Source organism: Falco punctatus (genome assembly GCF_963210335.1).
Source record: "Falco punctatus genome assembly, chromosome: 6".
NCBI classification, from domain to species: domain Eukaryota; kingdom Metazoa; phylum Chordata; class Aves; order Falconiformes; family Falconidae; genus Falco; species Falco punctatus.
Genome location: NC_137585.1, coordinates 27,742,470 through 27,755,114, shown reverse-complemented (window position 1 = coordinate 27,755,114; position 12,645 = coordinate 27,742,470). Strand labels below are relative to the sequence as shown.

General features: G+C 40.3%; 1 protein-coding gene across 2 annotated transcripts in view; it reads left to right on the top strand.

The window, feature by feature from the left end:
• The window catches only part of PTN (pleiotrophin), a 79,476-nt gene extending 67,709 nt beyond the window's left edge, over window positions 1-11,767 (top strand). For both annotated transcript variants that reach the window (XM_080390891.1, XM_080390890.1), the window contains exon 5: window positions 4,786-11,767. In XM_080390891.1, the coding sequence (XP_080247017.1) occupies window positions 4,786-4,838 (53 nt within the window). In that variant the 3' untranslated portion in view covers window positions 4,839-11,767. The remainder of the gene's footprint in view (window positions 1-4,785) is intronic.
• Window positions 11,768-12,645: the final 878 nt, after the last annotated feature.

Sequence of the window (12,645 nt, the reverse complement as noted above, 5' to 3'; positions counted from 1 at the left end):
GCCAGGTGCTTTGGAAAATTTGTCCCAATGAGAGGTAGAGAGCCCTTTAGAAAACCTGCCTCCCTCTGTACTCAGTGGAACTGAGTGCTAGTTCCTGGGAGAACTTTCCTGTACTCCTAGTGTCAAGATTCTTCACTCTAAACTTCCATCAGCACAACTTTTGCTATTTTGAACGGTTTATATTACTTTCAGGGATACTGCTTGACTTTTATATACACGAGTTCAGCAGTGCCATGCGTGAATTGTTACCTTCTTTTCAAGAAATGGAAATAAATACCTACAAATCTTTGCTTACAAATCTTGGCTTCCATTATAATATTCTTACCTCCCTTTTGTGCCTTGTAGGTTAAGAGTGGCTTTGAATGGTGTTTGGCTCCTGGTCAACATAATTACTTTCCTTTGCTGCTTGCATAGTAAGAATAAGGCTCCAGAATAAGAATGACTATTTAAAGAGGGCTGCTGACATTCCCAAATTGCATAGAGAAAGTTCTGTTTATCAAACAAATTCGTTTACTTGGTAAGATCCTCAGTGGGATTTTTGTTACCAGTCATCACAGACCCACAGAAGGGAGTCCAGTGCTAATCCATGACCACGCAGCTTTTAATCCTGCAAATAATTCTTAGGCTGACAGCTATTCATAAGGTTATTCAGGTGATGAATGACTAGATAATCCAGTGTGTGTGCATCGACACAGTTAGTTCTTGCAGGGCTGTTTGTACAATGCTACATGGGTGTTTTTTATTTTGCTGGAAGTGCTCTAGGTTCCAGCAGGTAGCGGAATGACTGTGCAGAGCTTGGTTGCTGTGCCCTGCAGGGGCTGCCAGGTATTCTGAATTGGCTCTTTGCCTGTGCCCCCTCGTCCAGGATCCCAGCCTCCATCAGAGCAAGAGCACTTCCAGGCAGTCTCTCACTGGGGGATAAGAGGAAAGGAGGAAAGTGTATGCTGGAAACCAGACAAAAATGTTGAAGACACTTTTGTCATCCTCATTAATATTCTGGAGCATATGTAGCTCACTCTTCTGGTACTTTTGTTTTGCTGCAAGGATGCACGGGGATGGTAAAGATAAGTATTTCCTTGATGTGAAGAAAGCCAGAGAGAAGACATAGTTCCTGCTGCTGCTTTCCTTACCGTAGCTGTGTGCTGAGCCACACTGGAGGTGGAAGGGCAGTTTAGTTGGGGCACTTGGAGCATTAGGCAAACAGGTACCTCGTCCATTCCCTTGACTGCACAGCCTGCTCGCCCGAGCGTTGAGAGACAGCACGCACTCGGTGTTGACCCTGGCATTGCTATCTGTAGGAGAAATACCTTTGACAAGGCATTTAATGTATTTAAATTAATGAGTTTAATTGTAAATATCTGTCATATTTACATACTTTTCATAAAGTTTTATGTTAAGATGTTCCAGTTGGTGGCCCACTATGCATCGCCAGTAAGATCTGGAGAGCAGCATAGTGGCTTCCCCAGCATCAAGGCTGTTTCAGTGGGCACTGCTTGATGTGTTACTGTAATTTTTGGTGGCAGGCTGGGACCACACGAAGAGGCCTGATATGAGATGGCTGAACCAAAGGTCTTGCATTCAGTCTGTGCTAAGATTAAATAAATATCAATAATTTTCATGTATGGAATAGGAATCTGAATGGGATTATTTGAAACAAAGGGGATCTTTCTCTCACTTAACTGGCAGATGGCTCTAGCTGGTGCTGGGGTAGGAGACTGCTGAGCTTTCAGGTCACTGGCACTGTACTCCCAGCTGGTCAGGACTTTCGAGCATGGTGTCAGTGCTGACACTGGTGGCATGGTGACCCTTTCAGTCAAGCCTGATTGCTCTGGGAAGGGAAGCATTGGCAGACCAAGTGATCAGGGTGACGTGGATCCCAGTGTGGATGTGTGAGCTGACCTGGTAGCATGTCGTAAAAGTTGAAACAGTACTGTAGGGTGAACAGAGGTGAGGGCAATAAAAGCCTGAATGACATAAAGAGTAGGTCTGAGCAATGAGGAAACACAAAGAAAGTACTTCTAAAAGCAACTTCATACTTTGTTAGTCATGTTACCATAGTAAAAGCAGGTGAAGGGTAGCTGTGAACAGACTTGTGCATGAGAGCATGAGCAGCAACATTTTCATGGGTAAGTACCTGGATATTGGCATCTATGGTAGGACTTTTAAAAGAGCCTAAGGACTTGGAAATATTTTAGCAGTCTTCTTTTTTATTTTTTTTTATATGACCACAACTCTGTGTGTGTGTGTCATTTCATAGAGTGAATGTGCTTTGCATCAATACAGCTTACCTGTCTGAAAGATGAAGCTGTGGTGGTGTGAGTACCTTTAATGTGAGAGGAGTTATGTCCCACACATGAGGGTTTTACTCTGCTGAGGCACAAAGCAAAATGACTTGTCTTTGTAGGTAGATGGCTTTGGTAGTTTGGGTGAAATGCGGATTATCACGAAGTAGACAACAGGGGGGGAATTGAACTCTTGCTAACAGGAACAAATACAGACCCACAGGGCTAAGTGCAAATGGATAAATGGTGGGTTGTCTGGTACCTCAAGTCAAGTGAGGATGGGGACCTGATGTGATCACACGAGTCCAGACCAAAACCTTCTCCTGGTGGCGACTTCACCCCTACCGTGAACTGCACATACTCTTCAGTACAGTCTTGTTAGTGGTCTGCCCACATTCATATGTCTCGTTTGCTTTGAGTAAATTTAGCTGTAGTTTGCAGAATGCCTTTCTGCTTGTGCTGGGTCTAAATAGATTTTACAGATTTCAGTGCTGGTCTAATTGATAAAATGCTGCTGTTTCTGTCAGAGAAAGCAGTGGAGTGGGGGAAGAGAGAGTGAGAGGGAACATAGTCAATATGGAATCCAGAGGGGTCAGAGATACAGAGGGAAAATTAAAGAAAATGGAGGACATGGATAAAAGAGGATAGGAGACAGGATTTAGGAGACAGGAAGTTTTTAGGGTGAACTAAAGGTTTAGCTGAAAGCAAATTAGATATTAACTTAATGAAAAATGACACGTTGGGATGACAGGTTGTACAATAGTGCCAGATTCTGTGAATGGCTCCAGACTGCAGGCATACATACACACGCACACGCAAACACAGACACACAGACAAAGGCAGGTGGAAAAAAAAAAAAAGTTCATTTTCACATCTTCAAACAAAACCAAATTACTTCTTGTTTTAAATTATAATCCCTTTAAATGATAAGGAAAGTAAGGGAAAGAGAATTTAGAGCAGATTATGTTCCTAAACACGAAATAGGTATTTTATTTTGCTTTGACTAAAGGATAATTGGAAACAATTTTTGTCTTGTGGAAAACGATGAAGAAGAAAGTGTGATTTGAAACACTAATAAACAGGAAAAACAACCATCAGGGAAATGTGATAACTTAAGTCTGCTCAAGGTACTCTGGCTCTAACCATAGCTGAAAGATGTCAGTGTAGTTCCCTTGACTTTAATCCAAGTAATTTGTTTCACCAAAGCTGATGGTTGCTTGACTGTCTATATTATGCAAACTTTTCAGACAGAAAAGAATCATATTCACAAAGAAGAATACCACCTTAAGGGCCAAGTGCTTTTCTTCGCATACATGGTGATACCTGTTATTTAACCTGAGATGATTTTTGGTGGTTTGTTTGGGTTTTGGATTTTTTTGTTTGGATTTTTTTTTTTTTTTGGGGGGGGGCGGGGAGAGGGGGCAGGGGATGATTGTCTTTTTTGAGAAGGAAGAAACAAAGGCAGGATTCAAAGGAGGAAAGTGAAATCTCGGTTAAGCAAACATGGGTCTACTGCCTTGCTCTTTTGGTTACAGGAGAGATGTTTCACAGAAACTCAGTTTCTGTCTCTGTAGTGGTCCTACAGTGTTCTGTGCTGTGTTCTGTGGTGGTATCCATGAGGATTTATTCACATTCCCAGTGAGAGCTGTTATTTTCCCCGTTGCAAGGTGACATGTGATACAAGTGTGCCCAATCCTTTTAGTTCATACTTATTTTTTAGGTCCCTCTGTGAGTGTCCTTTAGCTGTAGGAATGCCAGACTACCCTACAGCACAGTGAAAGTTACCACAGCTGGTAGTATAGTGTATAAACTTGCACTTGTACCTTCGCATCATTCCCATATTTACCCCAGATTAATCAGAGAAGCAGATGATCCCTGGTCCTTTCCCTGTCCTATCAGTACCAGCTGGCTGGACAGACCATGCTCTAATGACTTCAGGCCAAGCTTCAGTTGCTTCTCAAGTGTACGTAGGTGTTTGTCCCAGACAAAGGGGGAAGATTTGGCAATGGAGAAGCTGAAGAAACAAGTGAGCTTTCTCACCATGCTCTGGAGTTGCTCTCATATTCAGAGAAAGCCAAAGACTAACAATGAAGTAGAAAGGAAGCAAGGGAAGGGTATGTGTGTGGGTAGTGTGTGCAAAGCTTTCTTCCAGCTCTCCGCTGAGCCATGACCCGGTTTCTCCAGGAGCTGCCTGCTGTTTTCTTATTTTTGGAGCAAGTGCCTGAGACATTGCTTTGCATGTCAAAGAGGGTCAGCCACTCAGATAGGAAGGGTTCTGAACTGGACCCCCCTTTCCATCTTCTCTAACACTTTGGCTGTTCCTTTTTTTGTTGTTGTTTTGTTTTGTTTTCTTTCTGTTTTCCCTTCCCTCGTTCAGAACGAGGAAACAAAAATAGTTCTTACATGCACAGGGAAAACAAGGGGAACTTTCAGGGGTATTAAATGAATTTTATCACAGTGACTGCTAGACACTGATTTTTTATGGTTATTGTTATCTTGACAGAATCCAAGAAGAAGAAAAAGGAAGGCAAGAAACAAGAGAAGATGCTGGATTAATGGAGCCAACTTGGGCAATATGAGAAAGGGACATCAGCAAACATGATCAGTTAACAGTTTCATTTATACCTAGGCATTTTATGCTAAAATTATTTATAGCTTAATGGTACCATAGAAAGAAACAAGCAAACACAGAAAAAAAATCCTTTTTTTAATGACTTTAGTATTTTTAGTGTATAACCCTAACAACAGTTTTTAGAGACCTGTAATAAAGGACTCAACACTCATTTAGAAAATTACATCTATTGTATATTGAACAATGTAGAGGTTTTTTAAGTATTTTTTTTCTCAAGTCTTGCTGTAGGTCTCAATCTGGTAATTACTCCATGCAAGCAGAACCTGAACCGGTGTGGAGCTCTGCTGAAGCCAGTGGTGCCCTGTGTGAACACAGGAATCTGGCTGGATGCAATTATATTTAAGATTGGGACCTTCTATGTGAAAACAACAGACTTGTTTCTTAAGTTCTTATTACATCTGAATAACTGTATGAAATGATTTGTTTAAGGAAAGGATGGGGGCATTTTGTTGAGTATTTACAGGCATAACATTCTTTTGGATGTGTGGTGACTGTTCTTTCCAAAATGCCACCACCTCTGGGTAAAAACAGTAGCACTCCTATCCTTGGCCATTTTTTAGATGTTGGCAATTAAAACTCTGAAATCTTTCAACACTTGGACGTAATCAAGATTTTCTAGCAATGATTTTTCCAAGTGGAATGATAGCAAAACTTTCCATTTTTTAGCATATCAACAGTGGTGGATGGTAGTGTCCTCTGTTTTACCTAAAAGCTGAAAAATGCTTTCTTTTATATGTTTCTTTTGCCAGAAAGGAGAATATCACCTGTCTGGGTGGAATTGTTGCAATTCTGAATGAATCGACACCCTTTTGTATCATGGGAATCTTCCTGTTGATTTTAATTATAGCTGGTTGAAAAATAATGTCTGGTGGGAAGTAACAGAAGAAATCTGTTTGGAAACTGCCAGAGATAGTTCGTATTTTTGATTGAAAAATTTGTGGGACTTGAAACCAATAGGAATGAAATTAATTTTTTTTCTCTTTTAGTAAAGCAGAAGAGATTTTTATACAAGCAAAAACACCTTGGAAGAGCTCAGTAAACATAAAAGTAGTTCTGTGGGGTTTTTTTTATTTAAATGGTCTGCAGGGAAAAAAAAAAAAGAGACATTATAACCAGCTGGTTTTCAGTTTGTTCAATTTTACGTATTTTAAATGATAATAAGTCCTGAGAGAAGTAAAAAAAATAGAAAAAAGGTCTGACAAAGGACCGGTGTGTCCCCAGGTAAAGGGTTGTTTAACAAGCTAAACAACCAGCAGATCAGACATTTTAGAGGAAACATAAGGGATTTCAGTGCCCAAATTAATTTCAAAATCATTGCTTTAAATTCTAAATCTTGAAATACAACGGTAAGAAATAAGCTTTGCCATATGTTTAGGCTGCAGGCTTGCCTGCTGATAAAGAGGAATCATCCCCCTTGTACTCCCGCGGGTACCCACCAACTTCAGCGAAGCTGCAGCAGGGTGTGTTCATATGAGTAAATCACATTATTCTCCTGGTATTAGCTTACAGATGACCAGAGAATCTTTTTCCAGACTAACATCACTCCTGTTTTCTATGCAAAAAATTTATAACAATTGTAGAGCATGCCCTCTTTTTTCTCACATGGAGGGTATGGCTGATCTGAACTCACAGGGAGGCAAGTCCTTCTGTAGACGTTCCCAAACACTTTTGAAGCCAGCTAGCCAAGGCTGCACATAGCTCAAGGTTGACTAGTCACACAAGTATTTCCCAATCTTCTTGGGTGTGTTTTGCAGTCTGTGTTGATGTCCTTGTTATATTGACTATGCAGTTAGACATACCCGAGCCAGTGTTATAGTTAAAAATGTCCCCAACATGTGGTGGATGTGCAATGACCAAATCCAAAATCACAAAGGCTCATATTTGGGTGGCTCTGGGTGCTATTTGGTTTGTTTATGGTTTAATCGGGTCTACCTGTGCTTGTGCCTCAGACTTAAACTAATGGATTAGTAGGCCTGATTGAAAGCAAAGGGAGAAAGAAGCTTTTTCACTCACCAAAGGTTTGTCTGTCTAAATGCTGCATCAGTTCGCTTAAAGTGGTTCAGCTTTGAGTGCAAACACTGTTGCACCATTATATTACACTGGTTAATCTAGTCCATGTTTCATAGGGAGCTGGCAGGAGTTGGGAATGATGCTGAGACCAACAATTTGACTACCCTTTAGCAAACCTTAGATGTGACTTCTGATTTCCACCTCTGTGAGTAAGAAGAAAATAAATTCCTCTGTGTTTCCTCTGACACCTGATGGTCTTTATGATTAACTGCCCATCTGGCTTGTTAAAGGAGCATTCCTAACAGTTTTTGAAGGAGGCCAGTCAAGTTCCTACAGTGGTGTAGGGCCTCCATGGAGAGAGTTTACAGAAAACAAAGAAACAAACAAACAAAACCCCCAAACACATTAGGACCAGAAGAAAGCACCGCAGTCCTGGTAGCAAAGGGTGTGAAACAGGAGAAGAGCACTTCCTCTGTGGTACTCAGCCACATATGTTTGGATTTATACTGGAATCTTATTGTTGACCATAACTGGATTTGTATCTGTCATAGTTTATAAACAGTGAAGAAAATTTCCAAGAAATCAGCAGAAAACATTCTGTGGAAACTCTGGCTGTGAAGGAGATGATAAAAGCAATTCGTGGTAGAACACCGATGAAGATTGAATAGAATAGGTCAGTCAGGTCAACTCTGAAGGGAGGTACCTGCTACCTGACAGGAGCAGTTGCTTCACTAGTGACATTATCAAGAAAGCAAGAGGCAAGTATCTAAACAAAACCTCTTCCCACCCTGTCTTGGTCAGTTTCCACTTGAGTTGTCCTGAAATTTCCCCTGATTTGCTTTCTGATCTTCTACCCTCTCTCCTTTGGGAGGGCAAGGTTGTCTGACAGGCCTGTGGGGGTGGCTACTTCAGATGAAATACGTGTTTTACCCTCTTGGTGCTATCCTGTTACAATGGAAAATGACTTAGCATAGGTGCATTGCTTAGCTAGTTTAACCGACTAAAGCTTGTTTCACGCATGTCCCTCTCAAGAAGTGGTTTCCATCTTCATTTGTTATAACTGTGATATGCTATGGGGAGATGACAGAAATCCCCCAAATGTCAGCCTTTTTCTGAGCACTGAAATCTCTTGGAAAAGAGAGGGGTGAGTTGCTGAACACCAGCTAGGATGAATCTGCATCCAGACTCTGGATTCTAGTAAGTTTGAACTTAGGGGAATTTTGATTATAGCTCCCTTCCCTTCCTCTAAGTAGGCTGAGCCCTGCTTCTGAGCAGTTAGGCCTGTCTGTATCTTGATTCAAAACAATATTTGAGGAGTGGGGCATTTTCTGACTTCGACATGTCTCCTGACAGAAGTGCCCATATTGAAAGAGAGTCATTGCCTGTTAGCCTGGCATATTTAATGGGCTATTAAGTGCAGCAAAACCATAGGGCAAGGCTCCAGGAAGGGAAAACATTTGTTGTACATGCAGGTAGATACTAAGCTGTGACTTAATGATTCTCATCTTCTAATTCCATAATGACATTCTGGACTGTACTGTTTTTTTCAAACAAGAAAAATTAGAAGCAATGAAAGAATAGTAATTATGAAACATATCAACAGACAGTGTTGGAGACTTTGTCAAGAAGAGACAGGTATGAAGTCAGGAGCATTTTATACAAACTTCTTTTGCATGCTTCTTGTGTAGGGGAGGCAGGATTACTGGCTGACACATTTGTTTTTATGCTTTGCTTGATTTGTGCCTTAATGGAAACTAATCAAATGTGGAATGTTGCAGAGAGGCAAAGTCCTACTCCAACCTCAAAAGAATGTGTCCAACTGGAGGCAGTGTCAAAGGGAGACAATAGCATGTCTGTCTTTCCTGGTTTAGGGGTGCAAGTTATGATGATGTTGATAGGAGAAAACATAACATATTTCTTTAACTTTGGTGTATATCCTTTGCCACTTGGCATATGGCAATGGACATTTCAGGTAAAATAATGGAGCATTAGGATGAACTAAGAGGAACTGCTTATGGAAACAGGCCTATAAAATGCCTGAAACTAACCATGTTGCTGGCAGAGAGCATCTGAAGATAAATATTGTGTAGCATTCCCATTTGATGAAAACCCTTAACACATGATGAACTTTATCTGAGTTTCCTTAGTCTAATGTCACTGATGAGGGTGGGACAAAAGCCAACCTGACTTTCCCTCGGTCTAGGAACTGCAACAACATTAACAATGTAAACCTGCCACTTTTCTAAAGCAAAATACTGGTGAGGTGCACCATTTAGACATGACACAGCAGTCTTTCACAGCTTCCAAATTCTTACAGGAATGGGAAGCAGTATGTCGGTGGGGGTCGATATCTCATATTCAATCTTTTAAAACTCCCTAAGACAGCACCTTCTGTGAACTTCTGACTGTGTTCTGTCCTTCGTGGAGACAGATTATACCTATTGTCTGCCTTCCCTAGCTCATCCCTAATTTTGATAATATTTGTAGGTTTTCTGTCAATTCTGCTAAGGCATGCTACCTCTCTCAGTCAGGCTTCACTGGATATTGTTGATCCTTCCCTGTGGCTGAGCCTGTATTTTCCATTTCTTACTGGATTGTTGAACAGCCCCCGCAAGCCCCTCCCATCAGGTACCTCTCACTGTGTTCTTCTAAGATTAGAAGACACAGTAGCAACTTGTTAATCAGAAGGTGACAATGGACAGGGAAATATGAGAATGAGCAAAGAGATTCCCTGGATTCATTGGGAGGGTGGCTTGCTGGTAAAACCTTTGTCATAGCTCAGCCTGGGCAAGAATTCATAGGGGACAGAAATGCGTCAAGTTTGATCAAAACTAGAGACGATGAAAGAGTGTCTGTCCTCAAACAGAAAAAACACCTTAGCTAGCTTAACAGTGGCAAGAAGCTGCAGCCTTTCCCATTGTGTCCTTTTTTACCGTCAAATTAAAGGGAAGAGACATGGCCCATACAGCTTCAAGGATAGTAGAATGCTTGACTGAGAAAAGTAGAGCGTGAAGAGAGCCTCTTCCACCCCGTGGGTGTTTGCATTTGGAGAAGATCTAGGCAGTCTTGTTCATAGCAGCAGAAAACTGTGTGCTTTTGGACCAAAACTGAATGATGCTGAAGTCTAATAATTTTCCTAATGTTCACTTTCTGCTACTTTTCAAAAATGGCAGTCTGTCTTGTGGCCTCATCACTCTGACTTGAGCAGAAATGAGATATCTCAAGGAAAACATGTGAATTCAACTATATTCAGCTATCATTATCTCATTGGTGGGGCTGTGCAATCCATTTGCCCTTTCTGCAGTTTGCCCTTTAAATGTGGAGTGTCTTGGGGTACCAGATGGCTCAGAACTCTGTAGGTATCTACTAGCCTTCAAATCGCTTGTCTTTGAGTGAGTTGTGTATGAAAAAACTGTACCTACAATTCTTACTTTCTTTAAAAAGACCACAACAACAAACAAAACCCTCAACAAAATGGCAACCCTGTGTCCAATGTATGAATTTACTGATGAGATAAAAGAGAGGCTCCCAAGTATTCCCGTTTCAGAAGGTCATTCAAAGTTAAGGACTGTACTAAAAGCTTTAGCCCTGAATTCTGTGATGTAAAGCTGAGAAAATGGATAGCCTTTTGCAGGGCTGTCTTAACCATAGCCCACTTCATTCAATTAATTACATTGTTTGAATTTCCTCACCCTTATCTACCTGGCAACAAGACGTTATTTAACTTTTCTCACTAGGCTATTCATTACCCTTCCTGTATTATAGTTATGTAGTTCATCTAGATTTTTACAGCTGAAGGAAACGGCTCTAATCATCTGGAGCGTGTTGTGGTTGCTGAGGGGACCTGAAGCAGAGGCAGGCTAGTACTGCTGCAACTTGGAGCTAGAAACCACCCAGTAAGGATGTTAGCATCAGACACAGCAGCTCTCTAAATATGCATGCATACATACTGCATATACATATATACGTATATCCATATATAGGGAAGGAAAACTCTATAAAGAAGTGCATCCATAACTCAAAATATGTCAACTAGTGCCGCCATGTTTTCAAGCTAAAGTAGAAGTAAAAGAGCTTTTTGTCCTGCGTTGTTATTTACACAAGGATACAAAAGTAGTATATGGGCTGAAGAGCTAGGTTTCTTCCCATGCACCAGCATATCAGGTTAAGGATAGCTGTGTCCAAGGAAAATGCAAAACACAAGACAATGAAATGGCCAATAGGACTTAGTATCACAGGGATGTTCTCTTCTGTCACACCAAGTACATGGAAGAGCTTTGTTCAAAGCTTCAAAGTGGACGAACTGCTTCAGTTAGGTGTGAGCATAGAAACCCAGGCATAAAAAGGCTTTTTCTCAGCCAATAAAAATGTGAGGAAAATGGGAAAAAAAAAGATGGAAAAAACAAAGTAAAGCAGAAATAATCTTAATACTTGTAGTTTGAGTGTTAAACAGAAAGAAGAAATGAAAGTCAAAATAACAAATTAAAGCCTGAATTTCATGTTAGATGGATTTCTAATTCTGTATATATCTATTAAACCAGTGCTATATGATATCTTCTCATGGGTTACTCTTTTTCTTGTTCTTTTTCCTTTTCTTTTTCAGTTTGTATATTGATTTTGTAAGCTAGCAGTGTGTTTACCTTTTCAATTTTTTAAAACTTGTATGAAAGCCATATATCCATATTGTAGAATGAAAGCATTAACCCTGTAACATCCCTTAATGTTTCCCTTAGCTCTGTGGGATTGTGGGAGGCTCTAGCAAATGTATATGTTTACCAATTGTATCAACATAATTTACTTGCTCTTAGTGGCGATGAAGAATTAAATAAACTAATACACAGAAGTGTTGTGTTCTCATTTGGTTGTGGGAAATGTAGGGGACTTCTGAAGTTTCTTAAATGAATTCCAAGTATTCTTAGTGATCTTTCTTTATTGTGCTATTTTCCCACCAGCAATAGGTGCTGCTTGTCGCAGAAACACTTATCTTTGTAAATTGAGGAAAAGTTTTAGTCTGTAGAAAGAAATCTGCCAGAAAATTATTCTAGCAGAAAACAGGTATTTGGTTTGTGTATACTGAAGTCTGTCTGCCCCAAATTCCTGACACCAGTTCTGTAAAGCAACTTATTTCAGTGTACGGTCATTTTGACCTGTATAATACTGCACAATGATGGGTTACAGATGAATTTTATTTTATTTTTTTTAATTACTCTATCAGCTAAGCAGTGGGAAAACCTTATTCTCAGCCCTGTCATGCTCAGCTATTTTACTTTAGCAGTGACTTTAATGAGTGTATGTGTTCAGTGAGAGATGATTAAGCCTCATGAGTAGAGCAAAGAAGTTACATTGCATTAATGGACTAATTAGAATTATGCAGAAACTCAGGCAATGCTCATTGTATGTTAATTTCTTCTACCTTTTTGTTCTTTCATTATCCTTTTTTCCTAAATCTGCTTTCTTTTCCAAATACTTTTCCTGGGTTTGTTGTCTGTGTCCAACTATTAGTTAAAATGTTTAAATAATTAATTACTCCATACAAGCCATTCCATCGCTCACTGCCAAAAGAGGGCATACTGTTTACAAGACTAGGAGATTTATACAGGCTTCTGAAATTGTTTGGAAGAAAGTGAAGTATTACAAGTTATGAAAACTGACAGTGCATTCTTCAAACCCCTGAGGGACTCAGCTACCTAAATCCTATCCTTGGAAAGAAGACCAAATACT